At 45.0% G+C, this 12605-nt stretch overlaps 1 protein-coding gene across 5 annotated transcripts in view; it reads right to left on the reverse strand.

The window, feature by feature from the left end:
- sema4ba (sema domain, immunoglobulin domain (Ig), transmembrane domain (TM) and short cytoplasmic domain, (semaphorin) 4Ba) overlaps positions 1-12605 on the reverse strand; it is a 451928-nt gene that overhangs the window by 49536 nt on the left and 389787 nt on the right. For all 5 annotated transcript variants that reach the window (XM_080214192.1, XM_080214193.1, XM_080214191.1 and 2 more), the window contains 2 exons: positions 5919-6035; positions 3313-3470 (listed from right to left, as the gene is read on the reverse strand). In XM_080214192.1, coding sequence (XP_080070318.1) covers positions 3313-3470; positions 5919-6035 — 275 coding nt within the window. The remainder of the gene's footprint in view (positions 1-3312; positions 3471-5918; positions 6036-12605) is intronic.

Raw genomic sequence — 12605 nt, forward strand, 5'->3', positions numbered from 1 at the left:
ATTTACCCCTTATCCTCAAACTATGACCATGTTGCTGTATTTTAGTTACAATTTCTCCGTGTGAGTAGAATATTGCTTGTCATCCATTAGATATCAACTGCAAATTATACCATTGACATGGTTAGCAGATGTCCTAGAATCCAGTCCTAGATGAACATACAACTTAGGAGCAGGACTAGGCCTTTGAGCCTGCTCCACCATTCTGTTGTGGGGATATTGGCCTCAGTGACACAGTTTGGAGTTCGATTTAATCTACCCAACTGGCAAGAAGCAGACCTGATTAGTTTGGCCGAACTTTTTGCACATTGACTCACTTAACTACCCACTGGTTTCAGGGTGTACAGCAAACCAATGACCTGAACCCACTCATCTCCCACCAGGAAGCTTTAAATAATCATCCAGACCCCTCAAAGTATCAATAGCTGAAACAACAAACACTTGAAACCCTGTGTCAATAATCATTGTGACATTGACATAAGAGATCAGTGAGCCAGAGCTGTCAATTTGTTTTAGCTCAGGCATTTCATTACTTTAATGGATGTCTGGACTCTCAGCCAAGTTTACATAATGAGACCATTAGGGATGGTTGAGTGAGCATATCTTGGTATGGAAGGCATAGAGGTGGGTGAGATACATGCCTCACGTACAGGACCTTTTGAATTTTCCTTTCAAAAGGTTCTTCTGTGCAGACTCTGGTTCACAACACCCCTCAGGTGCCATGAACCACTACTCCTTGAAAAGCTACTTCATGTACATTGCAGAGGACTACGACACGCCTAACTCCATAATGGAACCATTAGATCAGGAATCAAGGGTACGGGCTTGTCACCTGAACCAGCTAGCACCTTTAAAAAGCCCTGTTAAAAATCAGAAATCCTGGGAATGGAGTCTGGAATCGCAGAATTGGGTCTCCCTCATCACTTTTAAAGGTCTGTGGTGACCCTGACTCCACAGAAGTGCAGTCTGTTGCCTTAGTCCATATTTCCATTTGTTATTATTGCTTTTTTTTTGAAAAAAATGACTTGCACTTATAAAGTGCTTTTCTGGTCACAGGGATGTCACAAAATCCTTTAGACTCAACAAAGTACTTTCAAAGTGTAACAGTCACTGTTGTAATGTAGGAAATGCAACATTGAATTCAAAGTATCAATAGCTGAAACAACAAGCACTTGAAACCTCTTCACCCTGTGTAAATAAACACTGTAACATTGATAGAAGAGATCAGAGATGTCAATGCTTTTGCTTGGCTCAGGTGTTTCATTACTTGAATGGATGTCTGGGCTCTCAGCCAAGCATACATAATGACGCCATTTGGAGTGGTTGGATGGCCATATCTTGGAAGGAGGGCACAGGAATAGGTGCGGGACATGCCTTGGCTCCCACTAATAAGTGTGATAATGATCAGATAATCAATTTTTCTGATGTTTATTGAGGGATAGATATCGGCTTGGAGATCAAGGATAACTCCCCTGCTCTTCCAAAATAGTGCTAGGGACCTTTCCAACCCACTGAAGCAGGCTACTGGAGCCTCTGGGGAGGCAATGGCATTGGCATTGTCACTGAACTAGTAATCTGGAGAACCAGGCTAATGATCTGGGGACCCAGGTTCAATTCATACAGCAGATGGTGAAATTTGAATTGAATAAATATCTTGCATGTATAGTCTGATGATGACCATGAAACAATTCTCGTAAAAACCCACCTGGTTCACTGATAGGGGAAGAAATCTGCCATCCTTACTTGGTCTGGCTTACACGTGACTTTGGATCCACAGCAACGGGGTTGACTTTTAAAGACCCTCTGAAATGGCAATTTAATGCTGGCCCAGTCAGTGACGCTCACATCCCATGGAAGAATATTTTAAAACTCCTGACAGTACACCACATTCAACAGTCCTGCACTGGAGCAACAGCCTTGATTATTGTGCCCTAGTCTTACAGTGGGATTTGGACCTATGACTCAGACATGAAAATGCTACAGGTTGAGCCACAGCTTCATAGGCTCCAAAGAATCCCTACAGTACAGAAGGAGGTCATTCAGCCCATCGTGTCAATACTGACCACAATCTCACCCAGGCTCTATCCCCATAACCCCAAGCATTTAGCCTAGCTAGTCCTCCTGACACTAAGGGGCAATTTAGCATCCACCTAACTCACAAATCTTTGGAGTGTGGGAGGAAACTGGAGCACCTGGAGGAAACCCACACAGGCATGGGGAGAACACGCAAACTCCACACAGGCTGTGACCCAAGCCAGGAATCGAACCCAGGTCCCTCGCACTGTGAGGCAGCAGTGCTAACCACTGTGCCACCCTCACGGGTGGCTTTGGGACGTGGGTGTTCTGACGGCTGAAGCCTATTGTCTAGTTGCCCGTAACAAGATAACTTGCTACAAAACAGAAAATGCTGGAAACTTCAGCAGGTCTGGCAGCATTGATGGAGAGGGAAACTATCGTTAACATTAAGTGTCATTTGACTCCTCTTTGGAAACTCAAAACATTAGCTCTGTTTCTAACTTCACAGACGCTGCCACATCTGTGAAGTCCTCAGCACTTTCTGGTTTATTTCAGATTTCCAGCATCCGCAGTATTTGGCTTGCTCGGCTTGTCCAAGGGTAGTTAAGCATCAACCACATTGGTATGGGACTGGAGTCGCATAGGGGCCAGACCAGTCAAAATGTCAAAGTCTTTCATTGCTAAAGGACAGTGGTGAACCAGTGATTATAGGTTCACTTTTTTACTGACAACTTTTTATTTCTAGAATCATAGAATCACGATGCGGAAGGGAGCCTGCACCGAAACAATCGCACCCAGACCCTAACCCCGTGACCAGACACATTTCGCCTGCCAAACGCAGTGACGTTAAGGGGCAATTTAACATGGCTGATTCACCTAACTTGCACATTTTTGGACTGTGGGAGGAAACTGGAGGAAACCCACGTGGACACACGGAGAAGGTGCAAACTCCACACAGACAGTTAGTTACCTGAGGCTGGAATTGAACCTGGGTCCCTGGTATTGTGAAGCAGCAGTGTTAACCACTGTGCTACCATGTTACCCATTAGATTTCAAGTTCTCAAATTGCAATGGCGGAACCTGAACTCAAGTTCTCTGGATTCCCAGACCAGAACAGTACCATTCCCAGCTAAATTCATTTCTCGATCTAACTGTCAAAGTATAGAAAGGGAAAGTTCTGCAAACATTGGATAATTTAGTAGGAGCACAAGGACAATATGTTTTGCACTGCACGTAGAAAACTTTGAAACAATTACTGGAGACAGACAGCCTTTGCCCCTCCAGGGCTTTTCAATTTACCGTACAGACTTGGGCTATCCGGGATACGATCGTGTTCTCAAAAAAGTCAAACTCTTTGCCAGTCTCGCTGAAGAAGAAGTAGACTTTTCCGTCATCTCCACCAGAATTCTTTGCAGGCAACCTCTCCTGAATAAACTCGGAACCTACGAATACTGGATCTGTAAAACATGGAATGCCCAGTTTCAAAGTGTGTCTACCTCCATGAGTTGAATACAAGCCATTGCTGTCCCCTGCCATGGAATGCCAGGCTGTAAACAATGCTAACATTTAACTGGTGCTCACTGCCAGAAGCTACTTGAATAAGGCTTTTCTTCACCAAGCGATTTTGGATCGCTTTAAATGCTGAATAGCAAATGCTGTGTAGATTCACAAGGTTAGGGGTTTGGCTTTTACTCTGCTGAGCTTAGCAGCACATAACGTTCCACCCACTGAAATGATCGGGCGTAACATTCCTGCATTAATTTATGGTTATTGTAGTGCAGTGAAAATCTTGGCACAAGTTTTCCAGAGAAATCAGTGTACACAATGAGTACCTGGACTCATTGGGTGGCATGGTGGCACAGTGGTTAGCACTGCTGCCTCACAGCACCAGGGATCCGGGTTCCATTCCCAGCTTGGGTCATTATCTGCACGGAGTCTGCACGTTCTCTTCGTGGATTTCCTCCGGATGCTCTGGTTTCCTTTCACAGTCCGAAAGACATGCTGGTTAGGTGCATTAGCCATGCTAAATGCTCCCTCAGTGTACCCGAATGGGCACCGGAGTGTGGCGACCAGGGGATTTTCACAGTAACTACATTGCGGTGTTAATATAAGCCTACTTGTGGCACTTATAAATAAACTTAAACTTACTCAACAAAGTGTCCTGCTACCTAAGTGGCTAAAGGCAAGACTTTATTTGCCATTAGAGTTTTATTTCACTCAGTAAAGCACCAGCAGTAAAAAGAAAAGTCTAAATGGAAAGTTTACTGGTACTTTTAGTACAGCTACGTCACCAGTAAAAAAAATGTCAGAGCATTCACTGCCTGTAATCAGGTCCCATTGCCTTGTAAATCTCTTGAGAACGCATTTGGAGATTTGCCTCAGGATCTGAACTTGAGTCTGTTGAACTGCTATCGAGATGCCTGGCAATCTGCAGCTATGTTGTGCAGCCACCTCTTACAAAATCCTATTATTTTCATGTAAATCCACTTTCAAACATTTCTATTGCTTGTCCCGGGGAGGATTAGTGCATTACAGCTCTATAAAGTGAATGCAGCAATATTTTCATTAGCAGCTGACCTAGAGATCCATGCCTGATAGGGTAAAATGACATCAAATTACAGAGGTGGGATCTGAATGTGCTTTTTTCTGACGAATGCATGTCACACATTTTTGGTAAATGCATCAGTCCAGAACATTGTGCATCTGACCTGCTTTTATTAATAGTGTTCACACTGCCTAAGCATGTTATACCTCAACATTCCCAATCTCAGCTGTACTGAACCCTCAGCCCATTATAGAATCATAGAACCCTACACTGCAGAAAGAGGCCCTTCGCCCATCGAGTCTGCACCGAACACAATCCCACCCAGGCCCTACCCCCATATCCCTACATATTATACCCACTAATCCCTCTAACCTACGCATCCCTGGACACTAAGGGGCAATTTCTTAGCATGGCCAATCCACCTAACCCGCACATCTTTGGACTGTGGGAGGAAACCGGAGCACCCGGAGGAAACCCACATTATTCTGAGATTCAAAGGCAACTTTTGGTATTCGGTACCAGGAGGGAGCGTATGGCAGGGTGAGACAGTTTGCATGGTGGGCAGCGGTTCAGAAATATTTGTTCAGGGGGAGAGTTTGGAAAGAGTTGGTGAAGGGGAGAGTTGGGGAAAGGGAGAGATGGGGAAGGGGAGGGCTGGGGAAGCGGAGGGTTTGGAAAGGGAAAAAGTTTGGTAGGGGGAGAGTTTGATATGGAGAGAGTTTAGTAGGTGGAGAGTTTGGAAAGGGGAGAGTTTGGAAAGGGGAGAGTTTGGAAAGGGGAGAGTTTGGAAAGGGGAGAGTTTGGAAAGGGGAGAGTTTGGAAAGGGGAGAGTTTGGAGGGGGAGAGTTTGGTAGGTGATAGTTTAATGGGATGTGGTTTGGGAAGGTGGGTGTGTGTGCCAGGACAGGACAATTTGGTGGAGTTTGCTATGTGTGATGTGAGGCAGGGGGAAGAGTTTAGTGAGTGTTGGAGAGTTCAGTGAGTGTGGGAGACTTTAGTGAGGGTGGGAGAATTAGCAAGTGTGGGAGAGTTTGTTAGGGTGCAGGGATTTGGTAGCATGATGCAGTTTTGCAGGCAAGCTATCATTAAGCACTTCAAAAGCAGATGGAGCAGTGCTTCCCGCTGTTTCTTAATCTAACGGCTGATATTGATCTGTCGTTGCAGCGTCTCTTCCCCTTGTATGGCATCCATCCTGCTCTCTACACCTCTCGGTAATGGCTGATCTAAGCTCAGTAATTATCAATGATCCCACCTCTGTACCGGCAGCTCGGAAAATGCCTTTATCACATGGTCCAATTGTTTATTTTTAAGACATTTTTCTTTAAAACTCAGATCTCAACATTCATTGTCTGTCACTTACCCTGGAGCCAATTGAGAGAGTTCTCTGTTTTCAAGGGTGGTTTGTTACCCAGACTTCTTGAAATGATTGGCTCATTCCCCTGAAAATTGCTGACAGTTCCTGCGTACAATTCTCCCTCTGGTAAAAGTAAAGACAAACACAGTTTGAAGCCATCCATAGAGCTGTTCAGTGCTTAATAAACAGTATTTAAATATTTATAAATCCAATACCAAATGTAAAGCACAAAGGTCTACACTGAACTCAACCATTTGAAGAATAAAATAAAAATATGACACTGCGCTGACTCAATGCTTTCTCTTTATTCATTCATGAACGCAAATATCACTGGCTGGCATTTATTGCCCCATTCCTTGAGAAGGTGGTGACGAGCTACCTTCTTGAACTGCTGCAGTCCGTGTGGTGTAGGCACACCCACAGTGCTGTTAGAGAGGGAGTTCCATGATTTTGACCCAGTGACAGTGAAGGAACGGTGATATATTTCTAAATCAGGATGGTGAGTGGTTTGGGGAATTTCCAGGTGGTGATATTTCCATGTATCTTCTGCCCGTGTCCTCCTAGCTGGTCTAGGTCACAGGGTTAGAAGCTATCTAAGAGACATTGTGAGTTGCTGCAGTGCATCTTGTTGATGGCACGCACTGCATCTTGATGTTGGAGGGAGGGAATGTTGAAGGTGGTGGATGGGGTGCCAGTGAATAGGGTGCCAATCCTGCTTTGTCCTGGATGGTGTTGAGCTTCTTGAGTGTTGTTGGAGCTGCCCCCATCCAGGCAAGCGGAGTGTATTCCATTACTGATTTATGCCTTGCAGATGGTGGACAAGCTGTTTTGGGGGAACGGGTGTTTGGGGGGGGAGGTTGTCAGGATGAGTTACTCAATGCAAAATTCTCAGCCTCTGACCTCCTTTTGCAGTCACAGTATTTATATGGTTCATCCAGTTCTGTTTCTGGTCAATGGTGATACCCAGATATTGATAGTGGGGAATTCAGTGATAATAATGAATATCTTGGGGGAGGGGTGTTGAGACTCTCATTTTATGCAGATGGCCATCGCCTGGCACTTATGTATTGCGAATATTAGTTGCTGCCACTTATCAGATCAAGTCGAAATCTTGTCCAAGTTTTGTGACATGCAAGCACTGACCACTTCCTTATCCGGAGAATTGCAAAGGGAGTTGAACAGAATGCAGCCGTTAGTGAACACCCCCGCTTCTGACCTTATGTTGGGGGAAGGTTACTGATTCTAGAGTTGAAGATGGTTGGGTCTAGGACACTACATAGGAATTAAGAGCAGAAATAGGCAAATTCAGCCTTTCAGCCCCGCTCTGCCATTCTCTCCTTGGTCTCAAATCCACCTTCCCATCTGTTCCTCATATCCCCTCATCCTGTTTTTTTTTATCAGAAATATATCTATCCCCTTCTTGAAACCATTCAACATCTGCAGGGACATCTGGGGTCTGAGATGATTGGCCTCCAATGACTATAACTGTCCTTCATTGTGTTTGCTCTGACTAATTCCTGATTCCCAACGATTTCAATTTTATTAAGGCTCCTACATTTGCTCAAATGCTGCCTTGCTGTCAAGCACAGTCACCTGGATGCTAACACCAACTGCCCCCCTCACCGCCCCCCCCCCCCCCCCCCCACCAATCCCCCGCCACCCCACATCCCCCTGCCCCCACTCAAACCTCCCCCTTCACCACCAACCTCTGGAATTCTTTCTCTGGAAAGGCCTTTTAGCTTTGACAAAGGGTCATCTGGACTCGAAACGTCAGTTCTTTTCTCTCCTACAGATGCTGTCAGACTTGCTGAGATTTTCCAGCATTTTCCCTTTTGGTCGCGAGAATTCATTCTCTTGTCTATGTTTGTAGCAAGGCTGTAATCTATGGTTAACACTGAACCCCATTGACTGAGGGATCCACAGAAACAGGAGAGGCCTTTTAACCCCTCGTGACTGTTCCACCACTCAACTAGATGACAACTGATCTGTACTTCAACAACATTAACCCAGCTTTGTTGCATATCTTCATTACCCTAACCTAACAAAAATTGTGGGTGGCACAGTGGTTAGCCTCACAGCTGCAGGGACCCAGGTTCAATTCTGTGTGGGGTTTGCACATTCTCCCCATGCCTGCGTGGATTTCCTCTGAGGGCTCTGGTTTCCTCCCACAGTCCAAAGTTAGGTTGATTGGTCAGGCTAAGATTGCCTCTCAGTGTCCCAAGATGTGTAAGTTAAGGGGGATTAGTTGGACAAATAAGCGAGATTAAGGGATGAGGGCCTGGGTGGGATGCTCTGTCGGAGAGTTGGTGCAGACAAGACGGGCCGAATGGTCTCCTTCTGCACTGTAGGGATTTCTTGATTATGAAAATGTGTCAGTCTTAGTCTTGAATCCCAACTGATCCGGCCGGCATGGATTTTGTAAGGAAATTTGTACTCAGTATGTAAGCAGGTTTGTACTCAGAGAATTTGTACTGAACAATTGTACCTAAACTGGATATGAAGTATGGAATCACAGATAGTATTAGAGTGTCTTCCTTGAAGTAGAATTAGGATGGGTAAGTAGAATTAGGATGGGTAATCAAGTATAGCTGATTTGTAACCTAATATAATCAAGTGTAGCAAATGTGATCAAAGCAGGAGGCCCAGAGAAGTGGTATAGCAGTTACTTATTAGCAAACGCAAACAGCAGTTACTTGGGGAGACAATGGGTACTATACAGCTGTCCAGCTTAATATATGATCGTAACAAGCAAGAAAGAATAAAGTGAGCATGTTTTTCTTCACATTCGGCCTAAGTCAGCTAAACCACTGTTGTTGTACAAGCAGAGTCGTAAAGATAAGGGCAAAGGATGTAACCACCATGGTTTCGAGAGGAAAAGAGATGTAACAATGGGTGACCAATCTCAAGCAAGGTAAATAAGGGGTCAGTACAGAAACAATGGTGGCTAAACGAGGTCGCATTGTAAAAGCGAGATAAGAATCTTGAGATATGGAGCTGAAATGTGCATAAAAAGACTGTAAGCCGAGGGCTCTGTGGAGTGTTCCGGACCTCCCGGCTGTATTTCTCTTGTACTGGGAAATAAAGTCTATTGCTTGGAAGATTACAACTCAGACTCTCTGTTTCAATCGGGTTAAATAAGTTGTCGTCTTGGGGAACCACGACAAAATTGGCGCTGCGAGCAGGGTGTTGTGGGAAATCGCCCAGAAAATAGCATCTGGAAGGAGTAGCAGAGACAGTGGTCCGACTGGGGCTGGACATCCCAAAGCCGGCATTCTGACACAAGGTGAGCAGACTTATATTGCATGTAAATCCTTGTTGTCGGGAAAAAGGGATCTCGAGGCTCAGCGCACCCGGCTCTCTGCTGGTCCTGGATCTCCCCAACCCAAAGAACATCCTGCAAAGGTAAAACTAAATTGGGGAAAACATTTTGAGAGACTGAGTCTGATCTGAAGGGTAGAGTTTTGCATGCAAAGCGCGCTGCGAATACTGTATTGTCTGTGAATGGGTAAAAAGTGCGACGAAAAAAGAACCGAACGCTAATAGATGCAACTAGGTTAAGTCAAGCGGTTTGGAGCGGGATTCCAGGTTACGACTTGCCCAAGGAGAGTAAGTGTAGGAAGGCCTGCCAGTCCGAACCTACCCAGGACCTCGGGGAAAAGACGTCACCCGAGAGGGAGAGAGATCTGTGAGAGATTGCTCTCTTACCTAATACGGTAGTTAAAACTAAGGGGAGGTTATGTGATGAGGGAGCAGAAAGAGTAGAGAGAAGTATGTCAATGGAACTGGGAACCCTGACATAGGCTTTTACTGAGGTGCGGGGTGAACGCTAATAGCAGTTATGTATTTGGAATTGTGCATGACTATATGACTGTTTGAGAGAGAAGGGGATTTGTCATGACATGAGACACCCATCAAATTTATTAGAGGCCAGTGAGCTCCCACCAGTAAAGGGTTACAAAAGAGACAAGCAGGCTGACTCTGTATGGTACACAGAGAGAGAGAGAGAGAGAGAGAGAGAGAGGGTGGAACTGTGTAATTGAGACCCTCAGGTGATGTAATAGGTATAGCCAATCAAAGTGAATTGCTTTAAGTTTACTAAATTATGCAGGGATCGGACAGAGATTTGAATTCTGCCAAGTGGGAAAGGTGGCATTACATTGCATCTTAAAGTTGTAAGGAGAGTTAACCATTTAGGCACACAGTAGATTTGATTTTGTACTTGCCTGTGTTGGTTACAAAGGCAGAGCTGTAGAAATAATTAAACATGTAGATTGCACATTAGAATGCTTTCAGTATTTCTTCGTGCATCTGTGTTCCAAGTGATGTTTTGTTTTATTGTACCAGAATTGTAAGAAGGTGCAAGGGTCTTGATTTAGTGAGGATATTTAATGGTGATAAAAATAAATCTTATTTTGGATTTTCTGAATCAGGCTTTAGTTAATTAAACTGCTGTACTTTGACTCACAATTAGTCTCAGAGGTATCTTTACCTACAAGAATTGGTGCTGCAACCTGGGATCTGTTTATGGGTCCGGTTGAATGGCCACAACCGGAGCTCCGGAATAGATTACCGAATTTAAGGGAGTGAATCAAAGTACAGTAGGTGCTCATCTGTGATGAAAGAGTGTGAGAGTGTGTGAGAGGTCTGAGCTGAGCACGTGCAAATAAGGAGGTGTCTGTCTTTACACCCAGCCTTAGACCAGTTGTTAAGAGGGGTAGCCCCCTATGCGAAGCTCAGAAGTTTGAAGTGAGTGTAAAGGCTAGAAAAGGATGCCTGGGATGTGATGTTCAGATGAGAGTAAGAAAGAATCTGTCTGAGAGATCGCCGGAGTAGAAGGGAAAGCCGGCTTAATAGTGTGAGCTTAAGGGTGTAAGCCCACGAGTGTAAGCGGTGGTACGGAGGGGACTGATCACCCCTGATAGGTATCACCGGACTGTGATAAGAGCGACCTAGGGGTGGGATCCATTTCACCCACTAGATCAACAATGGAAATGATTGGGAAAAAAAAAGGACGGAACTAAGATAATTGGAATTCTCTTAGTTTGAATTAATTAAACAGGTTAAACTGGATTAATTGGACACCTCTCAGTCTTGGGTAAAAAAAAAATTGGGCTGACGACAAGGAGAGAATTGAAACGTCAGAATCACAGATTAGAGAGTTAGAAAAGAGAAACCAAACAAAGAAAATAGCAGTATTGTTAATACATCAGTTAGCTGGACTAATTAAACAAGTAGTTACTTCCACTAAGAAGTGGAGTGGGGATAAAAAAAAAATTCAGAAAATAGAAGGGCATGGGGGAGGGGTAGGATGCAAATGCCAGTCCAGACTCAGGAGAAGAAGGAACTGGAGGACCCAAACGTAGCCCCACCCCCATACCTGGAAGGGTCAAAGCCCGTAGGACTGTACCCAGTTATATCAGGTACAATGAATTTTGAGGGAGAGTTTGACGTGAAGCAAATGACAAAGGAACAGTGGGCACAGGAGGAGGAAGAAAGGAGACAAGGTATTGAGGAAGAGACTAAGAGGATGGAAGAAAACCTGGATGGGTTAATTCAAAGGAGGAGGCAGTTAGAGGCAGAAGTAAACGCGGTAGATCTTTTGGAATGGGCAAAAAAGATAACAGAAGGAGAAGGAGACAAGAGGTACGAAAGAAGAGGGACTGGGGCCAGGAAAGAATGCGAGCAGAAAATGAGAGAGGATCTCCACAAATGTGAAAGTGAGATATCACAAGAAAAGATAGAAGGAAAGAGAGTCGGAGGGAGGAAAGAGGAAAAAGAGACAGAAAGCAGCACAGAGGAAAAATGCTGGGAAGTACAAAGAGGGGGTGACAGACGTAAGTTTGGGAGAGCCTGGACATGGAAGCACCCAGAGAGAGAAAGAATAGAAGAAAGAATGGAAGGAGGGACAGAAGAAAGTAGTGAAGAGGAGGAGAGACAGTCAGTGTTAGGGGGACGAAGAAAATCAATGCGAAAAAGACACCAACCTGTAAAATATCCAGCAGTGGATCAAAGAGAGAAAGGGATGTTCCCGGTGATTCTGAAGGGTGGCAGACTGCAATATATCCCTTGGTCAGGTCAGGATTTGCCTAACTTGATTAACGAATTACCCAATATTTTGGACGGAGCCGGAAGGTAGATTGGACAGCTGGAGGCTGGAATGGTGGGAAAGAGGATGGTGCTGGGTGATATCAAAGCTCTCCTGACAAAAGTGCTGGGAATGGACCAAATGGCTGAAGTAATGAGACGTGCTGGCATCCCGACTGCAGCCTATGACCCGGATGTGGATGGAACACTAATGGATCCATACCGCCACGACATTTGGCAAGCACTAAGGGATATGTACCCCAATCGGATGGATATAAAAACTGAGAGGGGAACCGTTGGGTGAGGAAGAGAATGCGGCCGTGTACATAGAAAACCAATTAAGAAGGTGGAGAAGGGCCACGGAGAGGGACATTCTGACAGATCCACTAACCAACTCCATGTTCCGAGCCGCAATCTTAGAAGGCCTGCCGACTTCAGCTAAGGCAAGACTGGAAGAAGTGGTGGGCCTGGATTCGAAAAACTACTGAGAGTTTGTGGACTATGTTGCCCATGCAGTGGAGAGACACCGCAGGGAGGGAAAAAAATGCAGACAAACAGTTGAAGGAGATACAACACAAACTCCTGCAAGCCCAGCTGGAAGAAATTAAA

The sequence above is a fragment of the Carcharhinus amblyrhynchos genome, chromosome 28, assembly GCF_965287045.1.
Source record: "Carcharhinus amblyrhynchos chromosome 28, sCarAmb.v2.hapA, whole genome shotgun sequence".
NCBI classification, from domain to species: Eukaryota; Metazoa; Chordata; class Chondrichthyes; order Carcharhiniformes; family Carcharhinidae; genus Carcharhinus; species Carcharhinus amblyrhynchos.